General features: G+C 33.8%; 1 protein-coding gene and 1 pseudogene across 1 annotated transcript; one reads left to right on the top strand and one right to left on the bottom strand.

Annotated features, from left to right (window-relative positions):
- Positions 1 to 3,656: 3,656 nt before the first annotated feature.
- Positions 3,657 to 5,291, bottom strand: LOC133194497 (uncharacterized; annotated as a pseudogene).
- Positions 5,292 to 9,123: 3,832 nt separating this feature from the next.
- Positions 9,124 to 18,041, top strand: LOC133194972 (uncharacterized). The gene is made up of 5 exons (XM_061330864.1): positions 9,124 to 9,274; positions 11,094 to 12,514; positions 12,603 to 12,786; positions 13,709 to 13,857; positions 14,725 to 18,041. The coding sequence occupies exons 1-5, from the start codon at positions 9,124 to 9,126 to the stop codon at positions 18,034 to 18,036; spliced, it is 5,217 nt and encodes a 1,738-aa protein (XP_061186848.1). The 3' UTR covers positions 18,037 to 18,041.
- The last annotated feature ends 812 nt before the right edge of the window (positions 18,042 to 18,853 follow it).

Below are 18,853 nucleotides of genomic sequence, written 5' to 3'. Positions count from 1 at the left end.
ATCGTCAACTTCCCTTACTTATGCAGCAATATACCTTCATCACCTGCATACGGGGTATATATCTCTCAATGATTCGATACGCAAGAGCATGCTCTACGTATGTACAATTTCTAAAACGAGGTAAATTATTGACAAGTAAGTTGATGAAACAAGAATATCAGCTGTCTCGTTTAAAGTCATCATTTCGTAAGTTCTATGGTCGATACAATGACCTTGTCAGCAAATACAATTTATCATTGAGTCAAATGCTGACTGACGTTTTTCATACTAATTGTTAGGCCATTATTTACACACTGAATTGTCGATGGATTTTTCCGTTATTTCCCGATCATGACAAGGAGCACACGGCGGGTGTGACCGGTCGGCAGGGGATGCTTACTCCTCCATGGCACCTGATCCCACCTCTGATGTTTGGAGGTCCGTGTTTGCTCTGCTCCTATTTTGTATTGTATAATGGACTTTTGAGCTTGAATACTGTTCGTTATCTCCATATATTTCATTTCATAAATTGGCTTTGTTGTTTGGTCCTCTTTGAGAATGGTGTTCAGTTGGTTAACAATGGAGTTGATGTTCTGATTCTGAGGATTATGAGTATGTACAAAGGGAATAATATTCTCGTTATCCTCACGTCCTTTGGTTAAAAGTAATTCTGATCTTTCATGTTCCTTGGCTTTAAGTATTCCATTGTCTATAAGTTGGACTGGGTATTTCTGTTTTAAAAGATATGTTTTAAGTTCACATAAACGAATGTCCCTTGTATCTTTATCACTGACAATGGCGCATATACGTCTGGCGAGGTTATAAGGAATGGATGTTTTGGTATGATGTGGATGACAAGAACCAAAATGTAAGTATTGGTGTGTATCCGTCACTTTGTAATATATATCAGTAATGATCCTTTTGTCCTTTTAATAACGAGAACATCTGGGAATGGTAATTGATTTTCACTGGTATCTATAGTAAATTTGATGTTGGCATTCAATTCATTTAATATTTTATGGAAGACTTCTAATTTTTCGACACTTTCATCCCATAAAATAAAGCAGTCATCTAGGAATCTTTTCCATTTAGATTTAAGGCTGTTGGCTTCATCTTCTCCCCATAAGGTTATGAGTTGTTGGTGTAGTTTGTTTTCTAGGTAACCTAGGGTAAGTGTTGCGTATGTTGATGCAACTTTTGTTCCCATGGCAGTTCCTTTAGTTTGTAAAAAATGACTATTACCAAAGGCAAACGTGTTATTTTGAAGTACTAATTTCAATCCTTGAAGGACAAATTCCTGTGGGAAGCGATCATGAAGAAGGTAAGGGTATTTTTCTGTCCAGAATTTTGTCGCTTCTATTCCAAGTTCCGTTGGAATGTTAGTATACAAACTAACAACATCAAACGTAACTAATTTAGTATTATCCTTTACGATGTCTGGTAAATGATTCAGGAAGTCAAGATCATCTCTAATGAAACTTGGTACTTTTTCACAAAATGGCTTCAGCAATATATCTAATAAATGGCTCAGTCTTTGGGTAGACGAGTTCGGACCTCAAACAATAGGTCGAAAAGATAAATCCTGTGGATTAAGGCAGGTAATACATTCAGAATTCTGAGATTGTGTTGCGTTCTTAATTTCCTTCGATTTATGAACTTTAGGTAAGCCATAAAATTGACTTTCTCGGGCTTCAAAATTTATAAGATAGTCTCTTTCCTTGGCTGTTAAGGCTTCAGAAAGAGGTCCATTGACGAGACTTTTTATCTTTGACATAGATTTCTTCTCGTGTGTATTGTCAACCCTTTGGTAAAATTCGGTGTCTTGTAACATGGTTAGAATCTTATTTTCGTAAAAGTTTTTGTCCATGATGACAACTCCTTCCCCTTTGTCCACCTCTTTAATCACAATACTTTTGTCATTGCATAAGTCTTTGAGGGCAATTTGTTCATTACTAGAGAGATTTGATTTATTATTACGTATATAAGTATCTGGTAGATTAATGTTCTCCAGCGTATCACAGACTGCATCTAAAGTGCGATTTCTTCCTCGTTTTGGAATAAAACTTGAATTATTTCTCACGAGATCCTCTGGCTTTGTATGTTCACTTTGTTGATTAGATTCATCCTCGTCCTCATCCTCGTGGAAAAACTCCCTTAATCTGAGTCGTCTTGTATACGATTTAATATCTGTTTTTAGTTCCTGGTTCATTATGTACATTTTACATAGAATGTCTCCATCACTGTGCATAAAAAATAGGCGCTAAAACTTTATTAGATGAACTGTAAATCTTTATCTCAGCGCCTCATTTCATTGTGATTATTATAACGTCACAATCACATTATGTTTAACGTTGCCTTCATAACGTCACGAGAATGACGTCATAATGTAACTTGTTTATTATTTCAAATCTACTGATGAGCCCGCATGGGGCAAAAGCGCTATAGTTTAACCCTTTCGCTGCCAACGTAAATTTTTGAATTGCCAAAAAACGTAACGTCACACGTAAATGACGTTACAATAGTTGTGACGTTATTAAAAATTGCGGGTTTACGATGTATCAATGACGTAAATCGCACCTGCTTTATGTATAATTTCAACAAATTTTAACAAGGCGAGGAAGATCCTGTTTCAGCGCATGATCTGGGACAAAGTAATTTTTTAAAAGAAAGAGACATTGGTAAACTTTCCATTTTGCATACTGGTATGTATTTACAATGTACGGAAGATAAATACATTGTTTAAAAATAAAAGTACTCTGAAAGCATTCTGTATGAAATTTTATGGGTTTTTCTTCCTAAAGAAAAAAAAATGATATACCCCAACAAAGTCGTTTACTTATAAACCAGCTAGTCTGAAAATCTACACTGATTAGGAGACCGTGTAATAAAGAGGTTAACGCCTTTATCATGAAATTAAAAACCTAAAACAAATCGCGCGTATTTTATTGCTATATCTTAATTGTTGTTTTGAGAATTCAAATACTGTTAGGATATTTTTGTCTTCCTGACACGCCAAACCTTTATGCCATTAAATACATGAAATAAAAAATCAAATGTGTCAAAGACATTTCTGATTACCTATCTTTTGAAAATAATTGTTTTCTAGTACATGTACGAACTTTGAAAACTGAGAGTCGGAAATAGAATAGTCCTCACTTTGTATGCCTCTATCCTTTTGCTAAGTAAATTGTGAATGATTTACCTCAACCCTTATAAGTACTGTTACTTTATTTTCATTCTGTATAGAGTACATATTAAACGTAAATAAATATATACATGTACATTGCTTTTTGCTAGAATTGCCAATATTGAAGCATTAAATGCAACAATTACATAGTTATAGGAAGTGGATGCACATTTTTTTTCATTTTTAAAACATTTAACGCCCTCTCTGGCCTCAAACAGCGGTTTGCCCTTGTATACAGTTTACAGTATTTTCAGAAATCGGTGGCGAGTTCAAAATTTTTTTAGTGGGATACAAGTCAGAAGCAACCAGCTCAAACTTGAAAAATATATTTTGTGTATCGGGTATAAACATGAAACATTTCAAAATGAAGGACCCTCCCCCCCCCCAACTCGCCTCATGAATAGGAACAATTCTTTTTAATTTTTTACCTTGAATTAAAAGTTTGACCTAGTTATCTAAAAAAAAAAATGCTGACCAGATGCATTCTTTATTCCATAGGAAATTACGCTTTTGTACTCTTACTTCAACACTCAACAGTACTCATTACAATTTTTTGAATTTATTATGATTTTTGACCTTGACGGTTAAAGCAGATTTAAAAAAAGAATAATTACTGATATTGTGTACTATTAATATACATACTTTACTAGAAATACACATTTGCAATTAAATACACAAAGCCTCGCAAAGATACAATTTCTCATTCCTTTATCAAACAATATTCGGAACATAAAGAAAAATGTACCTCCTTAAAACAACAAGAGTCAAGTAAATGTATGTAGATACATGTAATTTATAAGCGATCTACATAGTCTGTTATTCGGATAAAGAGTTCTGTTGCTTCTTCTACTGTGTTTGGTGGGTAATTCAAACCGTTTTCCATTCTTATTTGAGTACCAATAACTTCAAATTCCATTGAAACACCATTTGCAGGAGGGTAGGCACAATATTCTTTTTCTATGCCATTCAGATTATCAGGTACAGGCATTTTGAAATCTCTTGTTTGGTAAATTTCGGGCTGAAAATACATAACATTTGGTTTTCCAGACGGACAATCTTTATTGCGGTTTCTTCTAATTGTGTGTTAATTCCAATGCTGTATAACTCTGTTCACTTCTCTGCTGATAATTGGTAAGAATCAATACCTAGCACACTCCAGGTGGACTATGTCGGAGGTGTCAAAAACACCTAAATTATCCACATCCTTAAAGTAATTTATCCAAAAATTGCCACACATTTCTCGTAAACACCGCCAAAATCGCTCTATTCTTGTATTTCTATATGACGATCCATACCTAAAACTTGATAGTCCTTGCAAGGAATCCTGGTGATTCCATCGCAAAGCGTATTGCAAATCTCGAACTATGGAGTTCTCAGTACCCCTGTCTGTGTATACGACTACAGGAACCCCGTTTATTTCTTTGATATAATCCATATAAAATCTGGATATATACTCAGGGTTTTTGTTAGAATTGCAAGCTCTGAGCCAGAGAATACGTCTTGAAAAGCCATCTACACAGCCATGAATGGAAAATTCGAATGGTTTTAACTTGTCCCAGCCATCTATATGAACACAAAAATTAGGCCCTTCGTTAATGTACCTTCTACGCTGAAGACGACGTTGTCTACGCCTTATTACACCTTCTGCGTCCATAACAGTTAATGCAAGGCGCACCAATTCACAAGACACATTGAGGTTATGGTCGATTAGCAGACGTCTCCTCATTCCTTTATAGCCTATGTCACCGCCCGAGCCTGAAAGTTCATGTAGAATAGCCGTTACAATGTCCTCCAAACGTGGCTGGTTGTTTCGTCTCGTCAGATTCATTTCCCTTAAAACTCGATGAATTTGTCTTGCACTAAGAGCAATGTTATGTTTGCTCGCAAGAAATCCAATGATTTCCTGAATAGTATAACCAGAGTGGTAATAAACAGCAATCATTTCATTCCTACTGAGAGATAGTCCGTCCACAACCAGACGTTGAGCCAGAGCAGGTGTATAGATATTTTCACCCATAGTATTTTTGTCGCTGAGAAAAAATGGGAAAAAAATACTTTATACACAATGAATTTTTGTTTTGCTCTCTACATGTGTAAATGTATATCAAACTAAATCATTCTATAAATACACCACGATTTGGCTTGTAAGAGTTTAGTATATAAAATTTGCAATTCAATTAAACTTATGTAAGATAGCACTGGCGGATTTAGAGGGGGGCAGGGGGCCCGGGCTCCCCTTTTTGTGTCCGAAATAAACATAAGACTTAATAAATCAATTTTTTTGGTGTAGTCGTGGGCCCCTACCCCCACCATAAACTGGTCGGGCCCCCCCCCCCCCTTTTCAAGCTTAAGATTCCTGGATCCGCCACTGAAGATAGTGAAGTACTAAAAGTACTATGTTTGATCAAATAATAGCTACATGAAGTACACATATCATTTAAGAACTGGACACTCTGACCAAAAGAGATATTGACACCAAGAATTATTATCAGTAAGGATTATACAAAAGACCAGATTAATTAACCAAAAGATCTTCATTGCATCCAATATCAGTTTTATATCAGATCTAAAATAAAGTTTTACCTTGTCAGTTGTGTAGAGACCAGGTTAAGCTTCTCATTTACTGCAACTACAGATTTTGATTAAACTATACCCTCTTTCAAGCAAACAGCATGCCATCAAAAATAAGTTGCATGTCGACATAAATATGTTTGATGTTTACATAAATAAGTTGCATGTCAACATATTCATCTTGCATGTCAACATAAATAAGTTGCATGTCAACATACTTATCTCGCATGTCAACATAACTAAGTTGCATGTCAGCATAAATAAGTTGCATGTCAACATAAATAAGTTACATGTCAACATACTTATCTCGCATGTCAACATAACTAAGTTGCATGTAAACATAAATAAGTTGCATGTCGACATAAATAAGTTGCATGTCAACATACTTATCTCGCATGTCAACATAACTAAGTTGCATGTCAGCATAAATAAGTTGCATGTCAACATAAATAAGTTGCATGTCAACATACTTATCTCGCATGTCAACATAACTAAGTTGCATGTCAGCATGAATAAATTGCATGTCAACATAAATAAGTTGCATGTCGACATAAATATGTTGCATGTCAATATATTTATCTTGCATGTTAACATAAATAAGTTGCATGTTAACATTAATAAGTAGCATCTAACATGTTGGATGTCACATGTTGGCGATATTTGAGATTTTTGAAGATTTTTTATAATTTTTATTTGATTGCATTTTTCTTGCATGTCAACATAGTCATGTTGCATGTTGACATAACTATCTTGCATGTCAACATATTTATCTTGCATGTCGACATATTTGATAGAAAAAATAACTTGCACACAAGGGGCAGAAATAAACATGATTTAAATGCCATGATAATTCTTCAAGAGCTGTGTAGCGTAGTGGTTAGCGTGTTAGTCTCAAAGGAAAATGAAACTCAGGATTTTTATTGCTAGGGTCGAAACCAATGAATACCACATTATTATTTTTTTAATAACAGAATAATTTTTGCCGATAAAATTTTAATCAGAAAAGTTTTTTTTTAATCATAATTTCATTAATTTCAATAATGAGAACTTTACTCTAAATATTAACTTCACAAATGTTGATTATGATTTTTATATATCTGAAGCTATAGGCATTCTGCACGCCTTGTTCACCATCTCCTTATGAGATGGGTAACTACAGTGGCCATAAAAAGATGAATACAGTCAACTATGGTTAAATATTACAAAAAATAGATTATAAAATTCTAAGTGTAATTTTGAAAGAATTGGAATGAAACTTTATCATATTTTGCCATTTATAAAAACTTTTTAATAAACTGCTTAAAGTTACATCTCAATTTTGCCTACATATTAAAGAAACGGGTTTGATAGATACTATTATTTTAGTTTTTATGATATTTGTTGTAACAGATATGGTCTTTAGAGAGTAGCGCTTGGTTTATATAATTAAGTCAGTTGAGTTTTTTTTATGATGAATCCTGGTCATACAAAGTGTAACCCAGACTGGCATATTTTCGCGATCAAATTCGCAACTCATTTTATTTACAATAGCATTTACAATAGCACAGTTAGAGAGAATTTATGCTCTGATTTTCTAATTATCACAGATCTTTCTGTGTCGCAAAAGTTTTACTGTGTCGCACGCATAAAATTTAATCGTTACTGTGTCGGGGGAAATTTTACTGTTTCGGGGCCGACACAGTAAAACAGCTCATGGAGAACCCTGGATATACATGCTATTTAGATCACATTGGAGTCACACATTTTAAATCATCTGTCATATTGATAAAGTTATAAGTCGCCAGCAATATCTATGTTTATACTATATTTTTTTAATTTAGAACTTAGCTAATCTTTATCCTATTGTTTAAAAAAATGATCTCCTGAATGTGAATTCAACCAAGGCTTAAAGTACATGCATAATTCGACTGGGACATATCAACTGACTCTATAAATATAAAAGTGAATAGAATTCGTCAGTTTGGACCACATTAAATACATTCAAATACTTTTTTGGTTTCAAATATTTCAGAATAGACAAAGGTCATCCTGGTACACACCCTACAGGAGTATGCAGTCCAAGTGGGACAATGCACCTCCTAAAATTAAAATCTGGAGCTTAGGTAGACGCCATAGCTCTGCCTTCCTCTTAAGGGCGTACATGCAAACAGTATAATGTCACCTTTTTCAAACAAGTTGTTCCTTATGAAGCGATTTAGGAAAGTTGCCCCAAACCAACTGTTCCAAATTAAACTTATGACATTTCATATAATTGTATATTTTACAATGTACAGTTAATTTCATTCTACAGTTAATTCCATTGTGAGTTGATACAGGTTTTTTTTTTTTTTTTTTGGAAAGAAAATTCTGACACAAATAAAATGAGCGAAGAAAAACTTTTCTAATTCTAAAGAAATTTATGGATGTGCGTCACAAAATAATGATGTATTGCATTTGTTTATAGTCCTTGGGGGGGGGGGGGGGGTCAAACTCACTCCAAAAAAAATCCAGTCTGAAATTTATCTGATGTCAAGTAAGTAAAGGGAAAGAAAAATGTGTCTAAATATTTTTTTTTAAATGTTCATATTTGTGTGTGTGTGTGTGTGTGTGTGTGTGTGTGTGTGTTTAATTTGGTGGGGGTGTGTTTAATTTGGTAGGGGTTTGGGGTAGAGAATCCACCCCCAATACCACCCACCCCACACCCCTATAGATCTGTACTATATATATGCATGTTGAACAAAAAGCAATCTGTCTCGTGGATATTTGATTATGAAATTACCCAAAATCATAACTTCTAAAGAAACTCTATCGCAAAATAGTGACGTATTGCATGAAAACAACACATGGTCTTTATTAATCCAAGTGTCGATTGTCTGATTAATCCGATTATTACGTCATATACATATGGGGGTAAAACTTCATCTTAGTAATTTTGGACCTCAAAACTACAATATTAAGTAAAAATGTCACTTTTGAAAAATTCCTCATTTGGACCCAAAATCTCATGGCTGGTCATATATATACAGGGCCAAAAATTGTACAATCACGCGATTGCATATAAATTAATGTTTATCTGATTTGCTTCTTTTTTTTTAAATCAGTGACATACAAATATATCTACAGCTAGCGATCAAAATTAACTGTGACTATACTTATCATTATATGAACGTACATACATGTAAGTATACATTACAAATTAAAAGGCATTGCCAATTTAGCCTTTGATAAGATACATTGTGCTGTCAGGACTCCCTTTAAATTCCTAATTATCGACATGGTTATTGCTTACGATCATTTGAGGTTTAGGTTTCTTGTTTCAAATTCATGATAATGGGAACAAGGATCGTGACGTGAATGCCATTTACCAAAATCTTTTGACTGAAAACGAGAAAAAATATTTGCTCAAAATGGCGGAGTTTATAGATAGCAGGGATACTTCTGGGAGGAAAGAACGATTTAGATTGAATATTTTTTATCTAAAAAACGAGGAGTCGGTGCATACATTTATTAAGAAGTTACCAAGGACAATCAAGGTCATTCAAGAAAAGAAAAAGATAAGTAAGTTATCTTTTTATTATTTATATATATACATGTGTTCATTCGTCTCTTAGTGAACATCGTTACCGATGCCTGGGAATAAGTTTTTAATTAAAAAAATGCTCCAAAGTTGAACGTTTATTTGCGCAGATGCCAAGGGACAGGACTCCATACCACCTCTAATATACGCAAACTGGCACTAATTTTTTTTTTTATTTTTTAAAATTAAAAACGATTGAAATTAAAAAAAAAAAACGATACCACGAGTATAAATCTTTGATAAAAAAAAAAATTTGGATTTTGCATTTTTGACTTTGAACACATTGTAAATATCTGCTGGAAGATAAAGGGCAAGGTATGGTATCGGCCGAATCTGGCCCCTTAATTGATGTAAAAATCAGAATATAGAACATAATAAAATTCACTGCAGACTGCTTTTCGTATCATATAAACACCTGTGATTTTCTTGCAAATTATACTTAGTTTAAATATAATTAACCCATTTCTTATATTGTTGATTACAGCGTTATATACTTACAAAAATATGTGTTGTTTACATAAGCCCGCGTTTCGTAACTAAAATTGAAGTCTGAATTTTACAATTTCTAAGCCCTACATGATATTAAATTTCAAATGTAATAAATTCCAAATCCTAAAAGCATTTTTAGGCTTTATAATAAAAAATAATACACATTAAACCATGGCTATAGTAGTATGAAGTTCCTGTTCTCCTTTTAATATATGTACATGTACTCCCGTTTGAAATCTTTGGGTATTTAGTGATGGGGTTGTGCCTCCATATGTCCGTATGTCTCGTCTGTTATAGTTGGGCGTACCCATCTCTTTTCTGCAACTCCTCTTCGCATAATCTATTACATACTAGTTAGGCTTCAATTGGTCACATATTTAGGGTTTTCCATAGTAAAAATAGACACTGTCATTCTCTCTATAATATTGGGGGCTACTCATCGATCATTAATCTACAACTCCTCAAATGCATGTACCGCTAAATAAAACACAGAATTTCTATTTATATAGTGTCATCGAGAACCCCCTATTTTACGCTTTGATCGGACAAATATTTGGGGTTTCCATGACAAAATATTGTCATTTCCATTTTTCCTATAATATTGTAGGTATAAAATGTATGAAACTTTCACAGAATCTTTATAACAGAGTGTCATTGTGCACCTCCTATTTTATGTTAATTCTGATTGAATAGATATATTCAATACATAAAAAGAAAAAGAGCACAGGGTTAAAACACGGAAATATAAATAACAAAAATATGTGCATGTAAGCACAGGTAATCACCATGTGTGCTACGTTCAGCAGTGTATCTTATGAGATATATATATGGAAATATATATGACTATATAAATATGCATCATTGAAATACCATTCAGTTTTATTTCCTGAAATATCTGTACATGTCTATGCATAAAAGAAAAATACAAATACTTTGCAACCTGGTGAGGATAACTCAATATTAGCATACCAAGTACATCCACAATTGACCATGCCAGCATTTGATTAAATCAAGTGTTTTCAAAACGGTTTGACTTATCTTAAGAGTACAAAGAACAGTAAAAAAACAATGAATTTCGTTTTATACACCATTTTCAGAGGAAAAGCAAAAAAAAAGATCTTCAACAGGTTTGATGTGATATTTACCAGTAAATGGTAAAATTATATTATTTTATGCCGTGAAACAGAAATTTTCGACAACCTATCCTAATCTACATTGTAAGTTAGGCTATGACATGTATATTACATGTAAGCGATTCGGATTCGCAAAAGCAATATTTCAAATTTGTATTGAAAAAATACTTATTTTCAGATGATATGCGGAAATTTGCTGACAACAGCATCACCTTGTCGATGGTAATTGAATCAACCCTAGGTGAGGCACTAGTGTGCAACCTATGCGAATTTTGGGAGAGGATTAGAACACTCGAGGATGATATGTCGTGGATACAGATCATTCCAAATAAAAGGCTGACCTACATGCCTCAACATCCAGACAGACAAATTGAAGGATACATTGAATTTGTTGGTGGAAGCATGATTTCGCCATCTAGTTTTGTGAAGCACTGGGAAACAATAGTGACTGCAGAATTTCAACAAGATAAATCTCAGTTGCTTGTTAAAGATGCAGCAATGAAATTTGAAATCAAAATTTCTTCTGATTTCTTGCACGATTATGTTATAATAGATTTACAAAATAATGACACATTCCTTTACTTTAATGTAAAATATAGTCCAAAATTATACGCAGCTGAGGAGCCGTACTTAAATGATATAGCACAAACAAGACTATCAGCCAGTGACCTTCCATTTCAAAAGTTTGGCTGCTTGGGCTGCTTTTGTCTGAAACTGAAAAAAGACAGCCCTTTGGTATCCAGGATAATTTGGTACATACAGTATATAGGTCTCTTTGTTGCATATGCTAATGTGAAAGTCAATTTTCCAAAGCAAGAGGCAGTGGCCCCTTTTACAGAATATAACACGGTTTATGCATGGACATCACTGCGTTCACAGGGATTTAAAGTTACTGATCATATAACAGCAACTCTTGTAGAGAAAATATTCAGAATCAAAGACCCTGCACAAGTATTTTCCAATATGGTTGACCTTGTTGCAGAAAAACCATTCTTTCATTTCATGAGTGAATTGGATGAGGCAATTGAAATGGCCAAATATACTAGTTATGAAAATAAAAATAACACATCTAGTAATTTAACAATTGTTAGACGAGCACTTCTAACTCCTACGAAATGTGTTTTCCTTCCAAAAGAATTAGTGAGTCAGAATAGAATTTTACGCCAATATGATGAGGATTATTTTATACGTCTTGTTTATCGAGATGAGGATTACCAAAAACTCACTAAGGTGCCATCTGTTACACTGCACAACGTATTGGAGGACATGAAGCAAATTTTTTTGAAAGGATTTAAAATTCATGACCGCAAATACGAATTTTTGGGATGTTCCAACAGTCAACTTCGAGAACACAGCTTTTGGTTCTTCAGCTCTTATAATGGAATTACGGCAGAAAGTATCAGACAAAGTGCTGGAGATCTATCTAAGGAAAGATGTGTTGCCTCGTATGTGTCACGTTTTGGACTGTGTTTTTCTGCGTCTCGTCATACGATGGATGTCGGGATGAATCAAGAAGTACAATATGAAACCGATATAGAAAGAAACGGTTATTGCTTCACAGACGGCATTGGGAAGATATCACAAAGCCTTGCTTCAAAGGTTATATTCCGCTTCAGTGGAAAAATTATTCAGGTTTTATTCTAAGATAAGAAAAAAAGAATGTTTATCTTTTGTAACTCCATTTTAGGTTGCAGAGGCAATGAATCTGCCATACGTACCTTCTGCTTTCCAAATTCGCTTTGGTGGTTGTAAAGGCGTTGTTGCACAAGATCCGTCTCTTGGAGAGAAGGACGTACTCGTCCTACGTGAAAGTATGAGAAAATTCCAATCTAATTCCACAGGTCTAGAGGTGTTAGAAGTTACTCGTCCAGGTATTTTGCCTAAGTTTTTGAATATCAGGAATAAGTACTTTAAACAGTGTTTTATAACTTGAAGGAAGTAATTCTGAAATTCTTTCTCTAATGCCCTATTTTAGTCCATACAGCATTAAAGGCAGGTGTCAAATGAAAAAAAAAAAACCTTTAATCATTCATACATGTATAACCTTCTTTATTAGTTATGACAGATTAGATATGTCTTTGAATACAAAAAATAGCTATAAACAACTCGCATGCATTATGTTTATTATGGAAATTGCAATGAATATCAAAAAAATACTACGGTTGTTCGGAAAGTTCTTTGAAACAATGGTTTGAAAATCGCAATTTGAAGTGAAAGTCAAAAAAGTATGTTTTCATATATTCAACTTATTTATCATTCAAATTATAGAAAAAAAGATTAGTTTATTTTGAAAGTCTTCATATTTGGCAAAAATGTGCCCAATGATAAATACATATTTACACTTCATAACAATGTATGATTTCTTACAGAACCAATTGTTAGGCCTTTGTTTTTATACTTAATTTGACTACGGAATGTTTCGCCTTCGTGATATACAACCGGGGATGTTTACTCCTCCTAGGCACCTTATTCTACCTCTGGAATTTCCGGGGGGTCTGTGTTTTCCCTAACAAAAAATGTACTATAGTAAACTATAGTTTACTATAATTAAATATAGCTATAATGTACTAGAGTATCAAAATTTTTACTATATTAATTAAAAAGTTTTTACTATTATATAGTTAATTAAAGTATTTTTATTATGAATTTCAGATTGTTATATATATATATATATATATATATATATATATATATATATATATATATATATATATATATATATATATATAATTGTGCGCGTCTGCAAACTTTCAGAACACCGCTCATTTACCTTGAATTATAATTTATTGACAGGGCGACTTCATCTGAACCGTCAAATTATAACGTTGCTATCAGGACTAGGAATTCCTGATGAAATATTCCTCGATCTTCAAGAAAAAATGTTGGTTGACTTGTCGGATATGCTACTATACGATATGAAAGCCCTGCAAAGAATACAACAGGTGAAATATATAATCTTTCTCAATTTAATATGTTGACGGTGCGACCGTTAGGGCGAGCGCAGATACCTTTCAGTTTTAACTTAGATCGGGCTCGTCAAACTGCACGTGACATTTGCTACGTCTAGACTCTGACGTCATATGACGTCGTATGTATGTTGCATTACCAAAACGGAGTCTGGTCAGTGCTAATTTTAATCAAGAACGTTTAATCTAGTATTTATCTGCTATATATCCATTAAATCAAGGTGATTTTATTTTTTGACGAATTTTTGTTGCTACCGCGAGAACGTAATTTGCAACGAGATGCAATTCGCTAAGCATTATGGGACCACACAGGTAACTGCGGAAAAAAATTCATTTGGATCAATGTGCAAAGTCCGAATTTTCTCTTCCCCCAGGCGTTGCTTTAAGAGCTCGCAGTGACGAGCGGCGCTGCTCGCTGCGCTCGCTATAATACATAGTACCCATTTTAAAGTTTATATGAAAGGGTTTTTTATAATTAATTTGTGACATTACCTTTTCTTATGAAGGGAATTGTCAAAATTATTCCCCTAAATACACTCAGGTATGTGCTTTAGGTATGAAGAATACACTATATCAAGGAAAGATGTTTAATGTTCCTCTCTTCACTCATATAAAATTTTAAATTTTGTTTTAATGCTGCTGATATTTCAGGAGAAATTTAATTCTCACAATACCAAAATATCTTTTAGGACAAGATTTGACAATTATGGTACAGGTCTTTTATTTAATTTGACAGTTCCGTAAACTTAAGGAATAATAGTCGTTTGTCATTGTGATAGTTATCTCTCTTATCTGAAAGTCACTGAACATTAATCGTGAGCAGTTCTTTTCAATTTTTTGCAGGTAGCGTTAGACATTAATTTTCAGGAACTGTCTAACAAAGGAGTAAGCTTTGTTCGGGAACCTTTCTTTAGGTCACTTCTTTTAGGCATGTTCCAACAGAGATTATATGATATGAAAATGAGGTCAAGGATTCAAATACCTTTGGACAAAGGTCGATATATGATGGGTACATCAGATGAAACTCAATCACTGCAGTATGGACAAGTATTTATTCAGTACTCGAAAGAACTTAGTCGACCTCGAAAAGATCTTCAGATTGTTCTAGGTAAAGTTATCATTACGAAAAACCCTTGCTTCTATCCTGGGGATATCCGGATTTTCGAAGCCGTGAAAAATCCTTATCTTGGACATATGGTGGATTGCGTTGTTTTTCCTCAGCTTGGACCCAGACCTCATCCTGACGAAATGTCTGGATCAGATCTTGATGGTGACGAATATTTCGTATGCTGGGACGAGCGACTTTACACTTTTGAAAATGAAAATCCAATGGACTTCCCTAAAGCAGAAAAGACTAAATTGGTATCGGATGTTCGATTGAAGGATATCGTTGATTTTTTAGCAAATTACATAAAGAACGACAACTTAGGAATAATAGCTAATGCTCATCTTGCTTTAGCAGATAGTGAAGAGGAAGGTGTATTTTCATCTCATTGTCTAGAATTAGCCAAACTCCACTCCGAAGCTGTTGATTTTCCAAAAACTGGAAAATGTCCACGCATTGGTAAAGATATCTGTCCCGAAAAATATCCAGATTTTATGATGAAAAGTGATAAAATCCAGTATATCTCTTCCAAAATTCTTGGAAAACTTTACCATCAGTGCCAATCATTTCTTAATAACATTAAAAGACAGGAAACTTCTGAGTTTCTAATTGATGATGAATTAGATTCACCTTTGACGAATTTGACGGATAAAGAGCGAGAAGATGCAAATTTTCAAAGAAAAATATACAATGAAAAGTTACAAGTAATAATGAATGTTTATGGATTGGAAAACGAATTTGAAGCGATCAGTGGTTTGATAAAAAGACTGAAACGTAAAAGAGGTTGCTTAAAAAATGAAGAATTTCAAATAGGGAAGATAGTCCGAGAGAAAGTTTCATCGTTAATGCAAGGAACAAGAAAAACATTTTTTGAAGAATTTGATGGAGAGAAAAGCAAATTTTCCTGTGAAACAGAAAAGCTAATTCTTAGAAAGGCTCGTGCATGGTATACAGTGACATATAAAATGTCAAATTCACCATTCTTAAGTTTTCCTTGGGTCGTCGCAGATGTTCTAAGTAAGGTGAAAAATAGACAGGAACAACGCGACGCTTTTGAAAAAGTTAATACATCTCTTCAACAGCATTGGAAACTTACGGAGGAAAATAGATTAATTACTTCTTCTTGGATAAATTTTTTACGAAACAAAGTTGAAGAAAAAACATTCCAACTGACCGATTCAAAATGGATTGATTTGTTTCAGAATGGCATTATTATTCCAAAGGATTGCAAAGTTGTTTTGGGTTTCAAAAGTGAGGACTATCATAAAATTGTTTCCACCATGCGACACATAGCCTCTGAGGTAAGAAATGATCAGTTTGAAGGCAATCTTTGTTATATGATCAACCTAGCACATGGTAGGCCTGGATTTGTAAGACTGACAGCTGATGAAATGATTATAAAATTGAGCGGATCCTTAACTTGCTTTCTAAAGCAGGAACAAAGTTTAATAAAATATGTAGCCCAATTTTTGTACGAGTATTTTAGGGAACAAATCTTAACAAATGTTCCTAATGATGTCATTGAGGACATACTGCCCATTATACTTTTAAAGGAATCGATTTTAGACAGAAGTATACCTAATATGTCTTCTGAGGCAAATATTTTATTTAATTGTTTGAGAAATGTAAGAACTTACATGCAAAGTATTGTTGACCGTAAAGATTTGCCCACAGCTTCTCTGAAATGGCTCATCAAAAATAAAGAAGAAATAGTTGTTAAAAGCCTGGTTGGATTCATGGAAATTTCTCAAAGTTTATCTGTACAATTTCTTAATGACGAAGATACCGGTGGTTTTGAGTCCTCTGAATCTTTCGTTTTCTCAGCCGAGTCATTGAACATTACAAAATATGCTTTTATTTATGTGCAATTCAAATTTCAACAAATAACTGGAGCGGATGTGTATTTGCATTACGATGATGTTGGGCAAACACGGGTTTTAAAAATAGAGGCACATGGGACAAAAGTCCAACTTCTGCGATTATCTAAGGTTCTCTGTGACTTTTTGGCAAAATCTACAAGCATTTCCACTGCCAAACGTGGGCAGACCACCGTACAAAATACGTTTTCAGCATCATTCGAAGGTTGTACGAGTAATGATGAGCTGATAAACTTTAACGTATGGAGTGGACCCTGTCATAGCCAACACCATCATGAAACTCGTTTTCTCCCTTACCTAGTTCATGGACCCGAACTACCTGAATGGAATAATTTTGAACAAACGTTTTCCATTCAATGGGAAAAAATCAAGGATGAGTATAATCCAATATTCCATGGAGATTTATCTATTGTCCTGTCGTTCGGAACCTTTTATTTTATGAACGTAGATAAATATACAATGGCAGTATCTGAACTAAACGAACGTTTGCAAAATTTTAAAGTAAGAAGAGGTATTATTCCCAAACCCTTTTCTTTTTCTTTTTTCCCAATGAGTGACTACTCAAACAACCTAATTAGTTTTCTTGAAAGACATTTCATTAAAGTCGATACACAAAAAGAGTTGAAAGTCAGACTTTCATATGAGGGAATGTGTGATCTAGATGAACATATGAATTTTGTACAATATAATGCTCCTCAAGTTAAGTGGTTAATACATCATATCATTCTCATGCGGAAAAGACAGTCACGGACAGGAAACCAACCCTGTGTTCGGTGCAAAATACAATCATTTAGGACTTTAAATAGAAGGGCTATTGAAGCAATGGATGGCTACGAATGGATTTTTGATACTGGAGCACACATTGTGAAGAGCAATGATGGTTTTGTCGTTACTGATCCAAACGTCAAATTTATAAGAGAAAAAGAAACAGACATTTATACGAACATAAACTTGAACGTTCACGAAGGAGTATGGCGGTCAATACGTGTGGAGGTGTCTAAAGTCAATGAATATGATGTAAAATACCGTCAGTGTACAAAAATGTCCGAAAAAACGGAGGTGGTCATTATTCCGGGCATTCTTGATCTAAATTCCTCGGACGAAGAAGTAAAAAAGTATTCGAAACAATTGTGGGATATTGCACTTCATTTTGGGAAACAACTTGACGATTAGAAAATGATGTAAAGGAGCACATTTCTTATAATGCAGAATACAAGCTTGATAAAATACATATTTTTGCTTCGATCTGTTATTAAATATTATTTTATGATTTTATCGTCACTCAACAATATTCCTACCAATGACAAACCTATGCTTCATTTTTTTTAATTTGGTAACAATGGCATGATTTTTCAAGTTATCACATGAACAAATACAAGATACTTTCAGGTTTTGGAAATTATTTGATGAATTATATTTTTATGATTTTATATCAAGCTACATAAAATTAATGTTTTGTAACAAGCTTTGTCTGTTTAGGCTTAGAGGTGTATGCCATAATAGTTAAAATATCAGTTGCACTGCGAGCTCACCAGTTTATGATTCTTTTATCTACTGGAAGAATTTTTACAGAAATCTAGTATTTAAGAGCCTAATGATCTTTCTTAAAATTATTAAAGTTATCTTTTTTCTTCCTTTTCTTCCTTTACGTTTTAAAAATACCTACGATTTGTGTTTATAAATAGTTTTGCAAACAAACCTGTAAGCATTTAAGTTGTGTGCTCATAAAATAACTACGGCTTTGTTAATTTATTTTTATACTTAGAAAATGCATGAATATTCACCAGATTTTTGGACTGGTTTTCCGTCTTTTTTAATGATATATTAGAGAAGTTGAGATTTAAACTTGTACGCATACGTGTACGTGTGCACAAACTTTGACGTACACGTACACGTTTTTTGTAATTTGTCTGTTGAGATTTTAATGACGTGTAACATGAACGTGTAGACTGTTATCGGTGTCTCTGTTTCACTTATTTATTAGTGTTGT

This window comes from Saccostrea echinata, unplaced genomic scaffold (assembly GCF_033153115.1).
Source record: "Saccostrea echinata isolate AGI-Se365-2 ecotype Australia unplaced genomic scaffold, CSIRO_AGI_Sech_v1 ptg000029l, whole genome shotgun sequence".
Taxonomy (NCBI): domain Eukaryota; kingdom Metazoa; phylum Mollusca; class Bivalvia; order Ostreida; family Ostreidae; genus Saccostrea; species Saccostrea echinata.
Note: the sequence above shows the minus strand (reverse complement) of the source record. Positions and strands in the feature narration are given on the sequence as shown.